Source organism: Phascolarctos cinereus, unplaced genomic scaffold, assembly GCF_003287225.1.
Source record: "Phascolarctos cinereus isolate Bilbo 61053 unplaced genomic scaffold, phaCin_HiC Scaffold_4;HRSCAF=312, whole genome shotgun sequence".
Lineage (NCBI taxonomy): Eukaryota > Metazoa > Chordata > Mammalia > Diprotodontia > Phascolarctidae > Phascolarctos > Phascolarctos cinereus.
In genome coordinates this window covers 518,370,942-518,389,244 of record NW_027555847.1, presented here as the reverse complement: position 1 = coordinate 518,389,244, position 18,303 = coordinate 518,370,942, and the positions used below count along the sequence as shown (strand labels likewise).

The 18,303-nt window shown below is 37.0% G+C and overlaps 2 protein-coding genes across 8 annotated transcripts in view; one reads left to right on the top strand and one right to left on the bottom strand.

Annotated features, from left to right (window-relative positions):
- The window catches only part of MPPE1 (metallophosphoesterase 1), a 28,169-nt gene extending 26,046 nt beyond the window's left edge, over positions 1 to 2,123 (top strand). For all 6 annotated transcript variants that reach the window (XM_078153528.1, XM_078153526.1, XM_078153525.1 and 3 more), the window contains one exon: positions 381 to 2,123. In XM_078153528.1, the coding sequence (XP_078009654.1) occupies positions 381 to 512 (132 nt within the window). In that variant the 3' untranslated portion in view covers positions 513 to 2,123. The remainder of the gene's footprint in view (positions 1 to 380) is intronic.
- A 398-nt stretch (positions 2,124 to 2,521) lies between these two features.
- GNAL (G protein subunit alpha L) overlaps positions 2,522 to 18,303 on the bottom strand; it is a 504,196-nt gene continuing 488,414 nt past the window's right edge. For both annotated transcript variants that reach the window (XM_078153524.1, XM_020985557.2), the window contains exons 8-12: positions 17,788 to 17,846; positions 17,082 to 17,202; positions 13,580 to 13,710; positions 9,108 to 9,175; positions 2,522 to 3,823 (exon numbers count right to left, since the gene is read on the bottom strand). In XM_078153524.1, the coding sequence (XP_078009650.1) occupies positions 3,677 to 3,823; positions 9,108 to 9,175; positions 13,580 to 13,710; positions 17,082 to 17,202; positions 17,788 to 17,846 (526 nt within the window). In that variant the 3' untranslated portion in view covers positions 2,522 to 3,676. The remainder of the gene's footprint in view (positions 3,824 to 9,107; positions 9,176 to 13,579; positions 13,711 to 17,081; positions 17,203 to 17,787; positions 17,847 to 18,303) is intronic.

Here is an 18,303-nt window from a genome sequence, read left to right as displayed (position 1 = left end):
CTTTAATTTTTTTTTAATTGAAGTTTAGCATGTTAGGAAGTTGTCTTAATAACAAAGTTAGCTTCCCATCTTAGTATCCACTTGGGTGCTCCTTTGTCCTTAATTGCCCTTTCCTGGCTAGTACCAGGGGTATCTTGTACAAGACAAAAGAGAGCACTCATCACCTCTGGCTAACTTTGTATCTCCTTAGGGAAATGCCTTTGGTGTACTGCGGTGGTGATGAGCCTATTCTTTGCCCAGGATAGGAGCTGTCAAGAAATAACCCAAGTAGTCTGCTAACTTTACTGTTCTTCCTAAAGTAGAACAATTGTATTAAGATTACTTTATCTTGTGTTCTAACAACTGCATGACTGTTTCTTGTTTTTTGTTTGTTTTTTTAGGGCAGCATAACATCAGTAGATTATTCCCTCTCCAAATGTTTCCTTCCACTTGAGCATACAGTGCTGACTATTTACTGCATAGCAGGTATTTTGGTGGCTTTGTTAATGTTAACTCACTGTCAGCCTGTGTAACACCACCATTTCTTTTCATCTCATTTCATTCAGTTGATACGTAATCAGAAAGCATAAGGCAATGTGAAGAGCAGGACATTTCTGCATTTAGTAACAAATACCAAAGCGGAAAACAACTGAACTTCAGGCTGTACTCATGTCAGAGAATGACCTAACTGGACAAGTCCAAATGCAGGTCATCCATTTTTATGCACATCATAGAAATTCTAAACAATTGATATGAATTACTACAGGATAAATAGTTGATTGAAATGTTTCATGCTGTAAAAAAAAAGTAACAAGTATCCTACAACAAATTGAACTGTTTTCTTGCTATATAATTTTTATCAAATATATGTATACTCAGATTGTATCTGTACAACATGTAAGTCCTATTAGCCTCATAACTTGCATGCACTACAAACTCCTACCTTCCACAGATGGAACTTGCAACCCAGAAACACACTGGCAGTAGTGTATGTACATATCAGTGGGTGTGGCTTCTGTTCTAGTATGACATTCCCTCAGATTCCTAAGTTTTATAAAGCTGTACATCTAGAAGGGGAAGCAGATTCTCCTCTAGATTCTATGAGAGCAGGAAAATATTGTTTGTTTGGTAGAATTCTACTTTTCTCTGCTGAAACAGGATTATTATTGTTATTTAAATAGGTATAATTATTTCTCTACTAGACAATCTTTAACCCCTTCTAGTGGTCAAAAAAGACACTTCTGAAAACTGGAAAAAATGGCCTATAAAAAGGTAAATTGATGTGTTTTTCATTTTGAGCCAGAAATAATTGTTTTTAAAGCAGCCTGGATTTTTCTTTTATTATCATTATAAACAGGCAATCTTGTATTATAGTGTTCAAGGAATCTGTCAGAGGCAAATATTGTATATACATCACAGTATAGATGTTCATTTTATTTGGGAAATTACTCCCCTCTCCAGTTTTTCCATAGTTTTGGTTTCTTGAAAGACATCTAGAATATAGCTGCATGTCTTCTCCCTTTCTTGGAAGTGTGAGGGGATTTGGACGTAGGTTTTGCTTTTTCATCTATCAATCTGACCAAATATCTTATGAAACAGTAGGGTTAATATAATGCTGATGGGAGAAAACTCAGGAGGATACAAGACAGGCTGTTATATGTCATAAAATTAATTTTAAATGAAGAAATAGGAGCATTTACTGACATTTAATTTCAGGGCAAAAGAGAGCATTGGTTTTAAAAAATATGGTATAAAAATCTGATTTATGGGGTGAGTCTTAAAATTCTAAACAAAGGATGGAGACAGTCCAAGTATTGGTAAAGAAAATTGATGAAGTAATGTAGGCTAACACTTGTCTAGGTTTCTGTTATTGCAACTGTAATTTTCGACATTTGTACAGGTTATTTCAGACACAGGAAAAGTGTATATACTCACACAGACAAAACAACCATGTATAAAATATAAAGCAGTGTTATAGTTACTAAAAAGGACATGCCTTATTGCTACAACAATTCTTGCTTTTTATATAATGTACTGTACCATAACTTGTTTTGAGAATGTCATTTGCATAAATTATTCAAGTTTGAGAAATATTCACACGTTTTGATCCTACAATATTTAAAATAAAACAATTTTCTAATGTGTCTCTTTATTAAAAGAGAAATAAAAATGTCATTTTGCAATTTTCTTAGGTCAGACATGTGTTTACACCTTTTTAAATATTTTGTTCTTGTATTTACTTGCACAGTAAAATCTGCTATTGTTACAAAGGTTTAAGAGCTTTATCCGAGGGTGCTCTACATGTTCACAATCTGCCTGTGTGATTGTGAAATTATCAAGAACCAAAGAATTATGAGACTTAGTGTAGAGAGGAAAGACAAATTCTTGGTTCCTCCCATTGAGAGACAACACCTGGTTGCAATTTGGACCCGAATGAATTCGATATTTCAAAGCTGAGTCTCCCAAAAGGAAAGGCATGTTGCTGCAACAGCTTCTCACTGGGTAAGACCTTATTCATAAAGGTATAAGTGGTTAATTTGCATAACTTATATAATTTTTTTTTACTAAAGTGTATTCCACTTTTTTTTAATACAAACCAGAAAACCCCTAAATTCTACAGATAAAGTTCCTACCTCCAGTCATGGCTGCAGGTAAGGCTGACATCAAGCTGTACAGCGCAATCAAAAACATACTTACATCTTAGCTCAGTTTACAGGTACAGCCATAATCAAGGCACAAAGATCTTCTACAAGTATTTTCTTCAATAAAGTTGTACAAAATAATATTACATTTTACAGTCTGTACAATATAATAAACCAGCAGTAAAACCAAAAAAAAATATATAGAGAGGGAGGACTGGTGTCCAAGAATGACCTAAGCTAAAAGGATCATTTGTGGACAAAACAAAGAATGGTTTAGGGTAGGAAGGAGTAGATTTTCTGCCTTGATGCAGTAGGCTAGAAGTAGCTTTTAATTCAAAAGTCTGAGGTGTGTAGGGACACTCTGCTATGAAACCCCAGAAGAATTGCTCATCTTCCCCATGCCTCTCAGGCTCTACTCTATGACCTGTGCTGCTAAACGGCTTAAAAGAGGAGGCCACTTTATTAGTTAACCTGCAACTCAATGCTAAAAACTGTGATAGAATAATAAATATCATAGTGCTGCTACATTGTGTGTATGCTTTCTCAACAGTATTTAATAACCTGATACAAAGTGCATTATTCTTTTCACCTATCAAGTACTCTTCAGTGTCATGTTAAAAAAAAAAAAGGACCCCTAACATGCAGAGGTTTGACTGTAGTGCCACCTGATATGAGTCACCAGTTTATGTTGACATAACCTACTGGAAAAATTGAGCAGGTTATGTTTGAAAATTAAAAAAAAAATCCTAGGGGAAAACGGAGGTAGCCAAAGGCTTAATGGAATGACAAAGGAGTGGCATACTGAAGGAAAACCTGGACCTAGTCCCAAAGAAGCAGAAAGAATAAAAGAAAAATTCACTCTAAATGAACACTGGGGTACGGGTGGGTAGGGCTAAATAACCAAAGTAAACAGACCCAGAGGCTAACAAAGTACTCTAGCGTATATTCTTCCATCCTGTGTTGGGTAGGACAGAGAAATGAGAGAGAGAGAGAGAGAGCGAGCGAAAGAGAAAGGAGCAGATAATTGAAAACCACAGGCTCCACGGTGACCCTCATCACAAGAGTTCATACTGTTTAAGGTGCATCCTCTGAATGATGTCTCGACAGTCATTGAACACTCTGCGGATGTTCTCAGTGTCCACTGCACATGTAAAGTGGGGGTAGCAGTAATGCTTGCCATCACCGGTCGCTGTGCTTATCCTCTGTAAAACAAGAGTTGCCATGTAAGACTATGTTCTTTTTTTTTTTTGGCTAGATGGGGTTAAGTGACTTGCCCAGGGTCACACAGCTAGTGTTATGTGACTGAGGCTGGATTTGAACTCAGGTCCTCCTGTATCCAGGGCCGGTGCTCTATCTACTGTGCCATCTAGCTGCCCTAAGACTATGTTCTTTAGGCTTAGGAAATTCATGTTCATCAGGATCTGTACTCCCAACTGGGCTTGCCCCTGTGCTTTTGTTTCTTCAAAACCAGATTAGTATTAAATTTATTTTTGGAGAATCCAATTTAGAGAGAACTCTGGCCTTAGACTCTAGGCTGCCATTTCTTAAAAGCACTGTTACCCTCAGAAGACTAAATAAAAGGAGAGGCATTGACCAGGTCACACCTGGTCAAGTCTCTCTCATAGTCAGTGCAATGGATATTGAACTGCCTTAAGGGAGAGAGCAAGCATAGGGAATCCTTTTTGTAGTGGAAACATAATTGCTTCTTTGACACTCCTGTGCCAAGTTAACAGTGATGTTCACATTGGGCAATGAACAACTCACCCTGATTAAAACACTTTACATAGTATTTTTTCCCTAATTAACCCTATGATGTATTAACATCTCCCTTTGATGGATGAGGAAACTGAAGTTCAAAAAAAAAACTGAGGGACTTACCCATGGTCAGAGAGCTAACAAGTCCTGGAACCATGACTTAAAAACAACTTTTCTGGCTGAATCTGATGCTCTTTTCATTACAATAGTCTGCTTATGTAGGCAAGTGTCAAATATTAATGATCACATAGCAATTATATAAGGAGTTTCAATCATTCAACGAGAATTTAAGAGCCTTCTGTGTGCTCAGTATTGTGCTAGGTACCATGAGGGATATAGAAGAATACACGCACACACACACACACACACACACGTATATATGTGTCTGTGTACATGTATTAGTATATGTGTGTATGTATATATACATACAAGTGTGTATGTGTGCGTGTATATATGTATATTCTTCCCTTAAAGTATTCATTCACAATCTGTCTGGGAAAGAGACATACATGCAAGAAACAACTAGGAGCAATATAAGTGAAAGTCTGAGGAGACAGCTATAAAGAAATTGCAGGAGAGAACCTCCCTAAGACATCATCTTGGAGACATGCTGTTTATTATGATGAATATAGATATTGATCATAATATTAGGTTGGGTAAAAATAATTTAACAATTATTAAATGCTTAAAATGCCTGTTTTTTTTTTAAGTGCACATAGCATGATAGTATCTATAGGGAAAAAGAAAACCAATCATGCCTTTCCAGATTTCCTTTTGTCTGAGGAGAGCTGTAGCATTATATCAATTATATTTGCATGCATTTCCAACCATGGGTCAAATTGCTGCTGACTAATTCTCCAAATGTATAAGATGGGACATCATTTTCATATCTAGGCAGATAAAATAGAAAAATATAAACTGCTGGCTGATTGAAATTGCTGCCTGTTCCCTGAGCATCATTTATACCATTGAAATAGGCCTGTAGTTGTTTCCCAACTATAGTAAATGAAATGAAAATCAAACTTAGGCCTGTGATCCATGCTGGAAACACACACACACACACACATACACACACACAAACACACACACATATACAGCTCTAGAGTGCTAATGCTCTGGGAATAGTTTTTGACTGGTGATACTTCATATTTTCATTTATGCAGAGATACAAAGGATAACCCTATTTCTAACTTGGGAGCAAATGGAAAGGGAAAAAGTAAGAAATTTACTTACTTTTTCAGATGTATGTTAGAAAAATACTACCTGGTGTCAATCTATACTAGTAATCTTGATGACTTAATTAATGGAGCGTGATGGAAAGAGCACCCAATATCAAGTTAAACAACCTGAATTTGAATCCTGGCTGATTCTTACTAGCTGTTTATGACCCTTGGCAAATCACATAAGCTCTTGGAACTTCAGTTTCCAATATGTTTTCATGACAGCTAAGACCATACCATTTTATATTTCTGCCAAATTTCTCAGGAATGTCACTAAATTCACCACTGTCTTCTCCTTGGCAATGCTTGTTATAGACCATATGTTAAAACTATAGTTGATAATCATAATTTATGTTCACAACAACCCCAGAAGTCACATAGTAGTTATCTCTCCAAATCACAATATCATGCTGCTTAATCAGGCACTTGGCATCTCCAGCTCTATATTCATGACTGTCTGTTCATTATCATCTTCAAGTTGTAAATCTTTACATGTCTATACTTTTTATATAGCAGGACAGTAAGAAAAGCACAATATGATTATTTTGCTAAATAATTTATTTTACTCTGCTTTTCTATTACAAATGCACCATCACCCATAATCTAATATGATTAAGAACTTTTTAATATCCTGGGATATGAAGAAGTATTGTCAAGGAGAAGATACAGTAGTAGGTTTAATGGCTCATTAATCCATTAATTTCTTCTATGAAGTTCTTGAGAATTTTAAGGAAAATATAAAATGGTAGCATCTCAGCCCTTATCACAGAATACTGGAAACTGAAGCTCCAAGAAGTGATGTGATCTGCCAAGAATTGTATCCCCTTTTCCTTAGTCTCTAAATCTTTTGTTCCCGACCAATGGGCAGGAGATTTCTATGGAAAAATATAGAATCTCACTAGCAAAATGAGAAATACATACTTGTAAAAACAAGTCCAGTCAACTGACAGAGAATTTTAAAAAAAACCTAATTCCAATCAATTACATTAAAAAATAATTCTACCAAGTTAATTTTCTATCCTTTATTTTCAATATGCATACATATTGCAATAGGATTATGTTAGAGAGACAACACTATCAGAGGGCCTAATGAGATGACTGGAGATATTTAAATAAAGGCCAAAATGAAAATAAGATCATAGATTTAGAGCTGGAAAAAACCTCAGAGACTGTCTAGTTCAACTCCTTCACTTTACAGATAAGGAAATCGAGGCTTAGGTGGTAAAATAATTTGCACGAAGTTACAGATAGTGTGCACTGGAGGTAGAATTTGAATCCAGACCTGAGCGCCAGTGTTTTTTCTTTTGTTTCTAATGATAGGAAACTGGTTGCCATTTTCCCCAAATGCAACACTTTCACCTTACATACCCATGTCTTAGTACTACTTAAAGACCTAGCTCTAAGGAGCCATCTGTCACTCTGAGGACTCCTATATTCCATATTTCTTCTTGTTGATATGCTGCCTTGAAATTCTCCCATAATTCTTAGGCTCATACATTTAAAGCAACTTCCTTATTTTACAGATGAAGAGACTGAGGCCCAGAGAGGTAAAATAACTCAAATTTCACATGTATATTTTATTTTCTCAACTAGACTGTAAGATACTTGAGGTTAGACTATGTCTTACACTAACCCTATCATTCCAAGAGCCCAGAAAGTATTCTTTAATGGTTTACTGGATGTATTGTGATTACTTTTTGGTATGTTTTCCAATTTGATTCTACTTGGAAATGCAAACCCTTGAAAACCTTGACATCCTAATTTAGAGACATCTTTGTAATGTGCAAATATCACTAAACAGTGAAAATCATAACAATCATCATTTTTCACTGGAAGATATGTTTCTGTAGGAATAAAAAAGGTACTGTCCTAATGACAGAGACAAGTGTTGGTATAAGTAGGTAGGGCCAGTGATGCCCCTACCTTCTGATTTAATGCTGTTTTCTCTCCTTCAGTAGCTCCCCTGCCACATGGTCATTGGGCTAAAGAAGTCTCTAGGAAAGGATCCATTCCTGTTCTTCTCCAATTTAGCTGCTGCTCTGATGGTTTGGAAGGACTCACAACCCCTTCCAGTCACACTGTCCCTTTACTCCCTCTGCCCTTTTTGGACCATAGCTTTGTTTCTGCCCAGTTTATCAGGTTTTGTAGCATACCCTGGCAGCTTCCTAGGTTGGAAGCTGCAGGTTTTCATGCCATCTCACTTTCTCAGACTACCATATTTGTCCCATTGTAGAAATGAAAAGTTAACATTTACCAAATCAGTTTCATTAATTCCAGTAGCCAGAATTCTTCATATTGAATCACTGTATTCAAAGGGACATCTACATGAGGTTTGACTATTTAGTAACATGACCAAGGCATAAGAACACAGGGGCAAGGCATATTTCTGGGTCAGAGAATAGTACATTTTCTAACTGCTAATTTTAATCCCCACCAGCATGCAAGAGAATTCATTTATTCTGGAAAATGAAGTGATAGAACCACCTTAATTATTTGTAAATCTTTTCCTCTAGTGCTTCAAGAGGGCATGAAGGTGACCCTGGATTCTTTTTTTTTTTTTTTGGTGATACAATTGGGGTTAAGTGACATGCCTAGGGTCACACAGCTAGCAAGTGTCAAGTGTCTGAGACTGGATTTGAACTCAGGTCCTCCTGGCTCCAAGGCTAGAGGTCTATCCACTGTGCCACCTAGCTGCCCTGTGTCCCTGGATTCTTAAAGGCTTTGCCAGTAGAACACGAGCTCTAGCATGGCTTATCAAGATGAGGTCTAGGGGTGGATTATGTGTTTGTTATCCACGGCAACTTAAAACATAAAGAGTATTTATACTGGAGTATAAATTGATGGAATGAAGGAATCCTGGAATACTGAAGTACATTTCTTCCCAATTCAACAAAGAATTTAAGATAAAGCCCACAAAAGGAAAGAGATTTGGAGGTTGCACAGGGGTGTGTGTGTGTGTGTGTGTGTGTGTGGGAGTGTAGAAGGGGATAGAATAGAAATAGGTTCTAGCAGAAAACTGATGAGAGTGCTTGGTTTCCCACAGAAAGGCTTTCATGAGACTGAAGAAATGCACTGCTAGAGATGGCTGGCTGCACAAACCTTTAACTACAAGGGGACCCATCCAGCTCCAGTTTAGTTTCATATTTCTGCAGATCCTTAGAGACCATAGTTTTGGTTGTGTCACTGGGGAGTGTTTTGGTATTTGCTGATTGGTCTCGTTGGCCAAAATTCATTCATAGCCAGTTACCTATAAAGTACAGCACAACGGCTCAATTTTTTTTTTAAAGAAACGTGACCTTGAACAAGCTGATCTGTACAGTGGCTGTTGGCTTATTAGTACTTTTGAATATGCACATAATAGCACTTTGTGGATCTAAAATGTAGCCCAATGATAGCAAGTCAAAGCATAGGAGGATAGCTGAGAATGCAGCCTGCAAAATGTATTGTTGGAGTCACTCAATGAGAGTACCACGGGGGATGAAACACTTATAAAGTTTTAAAAATTACTCACTAAAAATTCATCCCGGATAAAGAACTTGGCCCTCGTAACTTTGGGGTCTTCACCTGCATCAGGTGTTGCTGTGGAATTAAAAATACAAATGTACTCAGTTAAATATAAAGTATCATTTTTATAGAAAAGGTAAACTCAACTCAATACATGGTACCATGCAGTATAAAAGGCTTTATAAAAGACACAAGAACTCACATCTGCTTCATGCTTTAAGGTACAAAGCACCTTCCTCATAGCAATATGTGTGTAGTAAGTATCCTCACAGATGAGGAAACTGAGGCTTAGGGAGATTTATATTACTTGCCCAGGGAAACATAGCTGCTAAGATTTGGTGCTAGAAAATACTTTAAAGTTAAATTTTATTTTATTTTTTCAATCATCAACAGTCTGTCTTCTCACCTTCCCACCTATCCGTCACATTGAGAAAGAAAAAAAACAAAACTCATTTTTGGCTGGAAAAACAATTCCAGATTGGTCATATAAAAAAAAAATCTCTGCACTCAGTGTCTTTTACCTCTCTGAAAGGAGATGGGTAATAGGTTTCATTATTAATCTTCTAAAGAGGTTGGCAATTATGCTGACCAGAGTTCCTAAGTCTTTCAAAGTTGTTTGTCTTTACAATATTGTTGTGGCTGCATAAATTGATTCACTTCATTCTGCATCAGTTCATACAAGTCTTCCCAGGTTTCTCTGAGACCATCCCCTTTATAATTTCTTTTTTTAAAAAATTAATTTATTTTTAGTTTTCAACATTCACTTCCATAGGCTTTTGAGTTTTAAATTTTCTCCCCCTCCTTTCCTGCCTCCATCTCCAAGATGGTATATAATCTGATATAGGCTCTACATATACATTCCTATTAAATATTTTTCACAACAGTCATGTTTTTTTTTTCCCTCCTGCTAGACAATGGGGTTAAGTGACTTGCCCAGGGTTACATAGCTAGTAAGTGTCAAGTGTCTGAGACCGTATTTGAACTCCTGACTCCAGGGCTGGTGCGCTATCCACTGTGTCACCTAGCTGCTCCCATTAGTCATGTTTTAAAGAAGAATTAGAACCAATAGGAGAAACTACAAGAAAGAAGCCACAAAATAAAACAGAAGAAAAAAAAGAGCAAATAGTATACTTTGATCTGTATTCAGACTCCATAATTCTTTCTCTGGATGTGGATAGCATTTTTCACCATGAGACTTTTGGAGATGTCTTAGATCCTTGTATTGCTGAGAAGAGCTAAGTCTATCAAAGTTAGTCATCACACAATGTGGCGGTTACTGTGTATAACATTCTCCTGGTTCTGCTCACTTCACTCAGCATCAGGTCATACAAGTCTTTCCAGGTTTTCCTAAAGTCCCCATGCTCATCATTTCTTACAGCACAATAGCATTCCATTACATTCATATACCACAACTTGCTCAGCCATTCCCCAATTGGTGGGCTTCCCCTCAATTTCCAATTCTTTGCCACCACAGAAAGAGCTGCTATAAATATTTTTGTACATGTGGGGCTTTTCCCCATTTTTATGATCTCTTTGGGATATAGCCCTAGAAGTGCTATTGCTGGATCAAAGGGTATGCACATTTTTGTAGCCCTTTGGGCATAGTTCCAAATCATTCTCCAGAATGGTTGGGTCATTTCACAACTCCACCAACAATGTATTAGTGTTCCAATTTTCCCACTTCTCCAACATTTATCATTTTCCTGTTTTGTCATATTGGCCAATTTGATAGGTGTGATGTGGTACCTCAGAGTTGTTTTGTCTGAATAGTGTGCTGGGCTTGGAGTAAAGAAGACTTGCATCCAAATCTAGCCTCAAACATTTATGAGCTGTGTAACCCTGGGTAAGCCACTTAACCTGTTTGTCTCAGTATACTCAGCTATAATATGGGAATAATAATAACACTTACTTCCCAGGAGTGTTGTAAAGGATCAAATGAGGTAACTGTAAAGCACTTAGCACAGTGCGTGGCACATAGTACCTGCTTACTAAATACTTGCTTGCTCCTTCCTTCTTTCCTTCCTTCCCTCCCTCCCTCCCTCCCTCACTCCCTCCTTCCTTCCTTCCTTCCTTCCTTCCTTCCTTCCTTCCTTCCTTCCTTCCTTCCTTCCTTCCTTCCCTCCCTCCCCCTTGATGATGATAGTGTTCAGAGTGGGACACCTGTATCATCATATTTGAATATAAGCAGTCTATCCTTTAGTCCTGTAAGATGTTTGCTTGTGTTTACCTTTTTATATTTCTCTTTACTCCTGTGTTTGAATTTCAAAGTTTCTGCACAGCTTTTGTCTTTTCATTGCGAATGCCTGAAAATCTTCTATTTGATTAAATAGAATAATAACCCCCCGTAGGATTATACTCAGTTTTGTGGAGTAGGCTATTTTGGGCTAAAAGTCTATATCCTTTTCCTTCTGAAATATCTGTGCACATTTGCAGGTCAGATCTGAGCTGATTCTTTTGCTGCTTTATTGGAGCACTTAGTGTTATGTTAGTCTAGGCTTGCAGGGACAGCTCAGGCTGTCAGCGTAAGCTGTTAGTTCTCCCAAAGTAGTCTTATCCAGGGGAGAGTCTGATTACTGCTTCTCTGTTCTGAGCTCTGCACTCACCTGGGTTGGGGTCTGAGCAAAAGCGGACTGCCCCTGGACTCAACCACTGTCAATCAGTGGGAAAGCTCAGCTGGTTCAGAGGGACAGAACTGTAAACTTCCCATTGGTTTGGGATTCCTGCCCATTGGTTATTCCCTTCCAGGCTCCAGATTTGGCTAGAAATGGAAAGTGCTCCTGGGGTGTGTGTGTGTGTGTGTGTGTGTGTGTGTGTGTTGTGTGTGTGTGTGTGGGGAAGGTCAAAGCTTTACTTGCTTCTGAACTTTTTCCACTCTAGAACACCATCTAGGGCCTAAGGTGGATCTTGCCACCTCTGGGCACAGGTGCCCTCTTCAGCCTGCCCTGGCTCTGTGACCTAGAACTGGGTAGTGAGAAAAAGAACTATTCCCACACTTTGCATGAGGTTGCATGGTGCTCTAGGACTTCCTCTTGCCATGGTGTACAGCCCCTGTCCATGTTGGAATGCTTGGTGTAGCTCACGCCTGGCAGACCCTGTCACCAGTGTCTATAGAGCTGTCTGTCTCCCTGTCTCAACCTGGACTAAAACATTCCTCGTGATATTTTTTCCCTTGGATTTCCCAACAGGATCCAGTCTGGTGTATTTTATAGATTTGTTTGGTAGAGTTTTGCTTTTGGGGGTTAGAGGGAGCTGACTTTGCTGCTGCTTGCCTTCCCACTATTTTGGCTCCACCTTCAACCAGTCCTCTTGATGCAGACAACTCTTATCTCCATCACGGCACAAAAAGACTGTTGAGAGGATCAGTTTGACACATCGAATCACCCAAGTCCTTCAGGGCTGAGCCACGTGTGGCCAGCCAGAAGCAGCCAAGGAGGTAGGTTTTTTTTTGGGGGGAGGGTGCCACTAAGTTCAACCCCCTCATTTTACAGATGAGGAAACTGAAGCTGAGAGATATGAAATGACTTATTCAAGGCCACATGGGCAAGAAAGACCAGAGGAAGTTCTGGTTTTCTGACTCTAATTCCAGGATTCTCTTTTAATTTTATGACTGTCAAGGTCCTAAAGCTAGTAGCAGCTATCCATCCCAGCTCTAGATCTATGTAGCCTTAATCTTTCTTACTCTCCATCGATAAAAAAAAAAGAAAACTCAGTGGCAACCTCTCCAGGAGTCCCTTTCATAAATCTTTAGTGAAATTGGAAAGAATAGAGAGATCAATGGATGTGGCATTAGAATGAGTGGTTACTTGCTCTGTGATTATGAGCAAGTTATTTAACATCTCTGAGCCCAAGTTTCTTCAACTGTAAAATGGAGTTAATAATTGGACAATCAGAGATCTGTTGTGAGGAAAATACTTTGTAAACTATAGAGAGCTATATAAATGTGAGTTGCTAGTCTTCTTGGGCCCCACATTTCCTGTATAAATGTGTTGTTCCTCTCATAACTTTCCAACATATCATTTTGAATGGGCCCAAAAAATGTTATGTAGATCAAAATTAAACATTCTAAATTATCAATGATAAATTCTATTAATTTAGAAATAATGTTAATGACATTAGGGTGGCAAAATGAAGATATGGAAGGTACTAAGTTACTCCAAAACAGAAATAATAGCAAATAACAGGTCATATTTGCATATTATGAACTGCTATTTTTCTTTTGTGGTACAGTCTCTATTCACAAAGCAAAAAAATATAAATGTGGCAGGAAATAATTATGAACATAAACCCTAAAAGATTGGAGGGAGGTAACTTTCCAAAATATAGACCTTAGAGCATAATATAATTGTACTCCAATTAGTAGCTCCTGGTTATTTTTTATTTGAAGACAGGTACAGTGGGAGAGAGGGGGAAAGTTATCCGTACTCCTCAGAATTGTGTGTCTTTTCCTAAAACCTGGAAAGACTCATACTGAAATCTTACCATCTTCAGGAACAGTGTAGTTCGCATACTCAGGGAAATAATCTTCAATTTTGGATTTCCCTGCCAAGACTTTTTCTGCCAGCATATCCTGTTTGTTCAAGAACAAGATGATAGAAATGGTCCGCAACCACCTGAAAAGGAGAAACAAGGAAAAAATTGTTTGACATCTGAATTTTTGATGGACTTTGAAGTGCTAAAAGCACATTTTATTAAATGAATTCTAATGTGCAAATTCTTATACCCATCCACCCCCACTTCAATCCAATCACCTATTCAGCCAATAAGCCATTAACAAAAATTTAAGTGAAGATCTATCTTGTCAACATGTCATTTTCAAATTCCTATCTAATTCTTGCCCACGTTGATGGGATATGGGAAGGGAGGAAAATGTGATATAAGCTGATTTGCTAACTCTAAAACTTAAAATTTTTGTGGATCAATTAAGATTTAGAAGAATCAGAAAAGCCAACTCTGGAATTCAAAGAGTTAACCAAGTGTGTGACTCATTAGCTAGTCACAAAGCTTAATTCATGACTTGCTCAGCTCCTCCTCTTCCTCCCCCACATAACTCTTCTGCACCCCCACAGAGAGCCTGTCATTAAACAGGTCTAATTCAAATCAATCTATTTAATGTGCAAAAATGGGTTGGTTCTGTTACAATAAAGGGAAACTATGGAAAAGTATTATTTTCCTCCATTTTCTAAAGGATGGGAACTGGAAGTTGGTGTATCATAGGATTAGCTACACAAATCAGCATAGGCCTTTAGAGGGTATAAAATCTCAAAGGAATGAAGCATGTTAGCTCAGGATTTAACTGAAATCAAAACAATGAACTGTAGAGCATATATTTTCTTGTTATGTTCTATATTCTTTTCCATTAGATGTCTTAGTTTCCACAACATTGAGAAAGTTTGGTAAAAGCAGTGGTGGTAGTAGTGGAATTGTTTGCAGATTATTGGAATCTACATATTTACGAGGACAACTAAGTCCTCATCTGGTTTCTTCTTGCCCTTGATAGAGTCTTCATTAAACATCTTGGACAAGACCTTCTACTTTTTGTCCTAGATTATAGAAAGAGGGGGAAGAGGACAAGGCAGGATGGTCTTTTTAGTGTCAATATATATGCCACATGGCCACATAAATTGGTATTTCAAATTCAATTCAATAAAGATTAGTTTAGTACCTATTACCTGCAGAGCACTGTGCTGGGCAATGAGGAATGCATAAAGATGAGTAAGCCACAATCCCCATATGAAGCTTATACTTTAGTACTGGAGAGAAGACACACATACAAAACTTATCTAATGCAAACATAAATCTGAAATAGATTTTCTGACAATAAGAAATAGTGAAGTAGTCAGAAAATTCAGCTTTCAAAATAAGAAATAGAAGTTATTAATATTTAGTTAATATTGTGTACTCTCTGGTAATTAGGGAATTGCAAATTAAAATAAAACTGAGATTATAATTTAGGTAAATTGGTAAAATGTAGTTAAATTGGTAAAATATAGTTAAAATGACAACATTTAATGTTATTTCTATTGCTAATAGGACTATGAAGTGGTACAATTTTTTTTGGGAAACATTATGGCATCATTCAGTAAGAACTACAAAACAGGTCAACAAAACTGGTCCCAACTCAGTTATCCCACTATTAGGACTAAGTCCAAAGAATGTTACTGATAGGGAGAAAAAAATACTCTAGCTATAAAAAAAAAACTTGTTGTAAGATTAGGGTTAGGGTTACTTGTAATAGCAAAAACCTATAAATAACCCATTTGTGTAATGATTGAACAAATTTGTGATATATATATATATATATACATATACATATATGTATAAATATACATATTTAGACACACACACACATATACACGTGCGCGCACGTGCACGCACACACACACACACACACACACACACATATTACTGTACCATAAGAAATGTGAGAGATGCAGTTAGGCATCCTTTCCTGGACACTGAGCTTGTCCCAGAGGAGGGAGAATTAAGTTCAAGTCCTATTATTGACATTCTGACTGTGTGACCTTTAAGCAAATCAATTAGCCTCACAATGTCCCAGGCAACTCTCAAAGATTCTAAATGGAAGAACAGTTATTTATCTCCATTGGTAGGAGGTTTCCTCACCTAGAGATCTTTATACTAATAATATAGGTCTGAACCTTTCTTCTAAGAAATGATAAATATGAAGAAAACAGAAAAATAAGAGAAAACTCATGAAATGATAGAGCGAAGAAAGCAGAATCAGAAAAAATCATATGTTTTATAACTATGCTAAAAAACAACACTAATAATAATTTAGCAACACTATGCAAAAAATAGATAGAAAAAAGTTCAGGATAGAAGCAGACAGGAGCTGTTGTTATCTTGTCACACTATTTCCCTTCACATGCTCTAAGCTCTGACCAGCCTGGACTAACTGCTGTTCTCTTGACTTGACATTCCATCTCTTTCCTGCCTCTTTGCATCTGTACAACCTGTCCCCCATGTCTGGAATGTACTGTGTCCCCAACTCCACTTCTCAAAATATCGAATTCTCCTTTAAGGTTCATCTCAGATCCCATGTTCCCCATAAGTCTTCCTTAATTTCCTGAGTGTTAATATTCTTTCCCTTCTCAAACTACCCTGTGTTATATTTGTGTACATGATATATTCCCCCAGAGGAATGTAAGCACCTCAAGCTTCATGGGCAGGAGTGTTTTTTTTTTTGTCTTTGTATCCAAGAATATAGTGGGTATTTAATAAAAATGTCTTGAATTCAATATATACAATAAAGCTATAAATAAGGTAACATTTCACATATGTGTATTTGAATATTTTTTGTTGAATACAAAAGAAAATAAAGAAGCTACTAACTACTTTCACTATTTTAAGGGTCTGACATTTTCTCTTGGCTTACCCGGCCCCCTTTCTAAACTCATGGTAAAAAGAAAAGATTAAAAAGAAGCAAATTAGCCCCACTGCAGAATGTGATAAATGCTATAGGAAAGAGACATGAAAAAAAAGCCAATGGGAACAAAATAAAGGAAACATTCATATATCATATTCAGACTGGTGCTTGGTACATATTAAGTACTAAAGAAAACAGGTTTCGAACCATGACAAATTTGTGTATTTTCAAAATAGAAATTGAAATTTTCTTCATATCTTTACTTCTGGTATTTTTTTTTTTACCAGGGACAGTGTACCCAGTTGAGGCATGTAAAGACATTTTGGCAGACTAAAATTGACTTTGAATGATTATGCTCTTCTGTCCACCCCAAAATTACATTAATATTGACTTCCAAGGTTCTAAGCAGCATTTATAATAAACTCTATTCATGAACATTAAAATAAAGCTGATTTTTATTTTAAAAAATTTTTATTAATTTATTTTGATTTATCAACAATCACTTCCATAAGCTTTTGAGTTTTAAATTTTTCGCCCTCTCCTTCTTTGCCTCCCTCCCCAAGATGGCATGTAATCTGATTTTATTTTGTTTTTTACCTATTATTCCAGATACTTTTGAAAAGATCCAGGGACTCTCGCAGCCTGTTCGTGTTATTGTCTTCCCTGATCACCATGTTGTAGCTACTGCAGGCTGCGACATAGATTATAGCAGTGACATCTTTGTGAGAGACAAGAGAGAAGGAGATGCACTTCAGTGAAAGAACAGATCTTTGTTGTAGTACGCCAGGCAAACAACACTTCAAATGCATTTTGCACTCGATAGCTATTGGATCTGGTAAGCAACAACAACAGCTAGAGTAACTGTGTTTTACAGCTACAAAAACATTTTACATACATTGCATTACGTTATCAACCATGTGAGGTAGATAGTGCACATATAAATTTTCCCCATCTTATATATATATAGAAACTAAGGCTCAGAGGGATTATGATTGTCCAATATCACAGAGCTAGGTAAGTGGTACAGCTGGGATTTGAAATCACATTTACTGACTCCAAATGCAGTGTATCTCCCATTAAACTACAGCTTCTGTCGATGACTTTAATGTGATTGGATTGCTTCTTTAATATAGAAAAGAATTTGAGGCTGTAAATTCACTTATGTACCAGAAATGTACATAGAAACTAAGTAATAATGGAAGTATAAAAAAGTGAGAGCATGTAACACAAAAATGTACAAAAGTAGAAAATATTATGAGAAGTAGATCTTTTTTATGTTTAAAGCAAACATACTAAAAATTACCATTAAAGCACTGGATCCATTTTCTTCTTTCATCTCTCTGACCACCTACATCAAACATACTGTTGAAGAGCAAATGGAAGTTAACTTACATTGGTAAATTTGGTTCATTGTTGTAAAGAATTGAAGCTTATGCTTTAGTTTAAATATAAACAAAATCTTTACTTCTGCTGAGTACCAAAGATTGGCATGTTGGTGATACCTTTTACCATATGACTAGAATTACTACTCATTGTACCACATATCTTTGCTTCTGAAGCACCCTGCTCTCCACCACCTGTGAATGTGCTTTTTAATCCTTCCTATCATGTGCCAGTCACTATTCCTGTATCTTTAATTCTTTCTTCATTTTAGATTTTACTCCTCTAACGTTTTGCTTCAGACTTGTTATCTTATGGGACCAATGGCTCATTTATCACATACTTCACATCATCACTGTGTCCATGATCAATTTCCATCTTTCTGTGATATCAGTATCCTCTGTGAGGATGCTAAAGCACATTTACAAAACCTATCTTG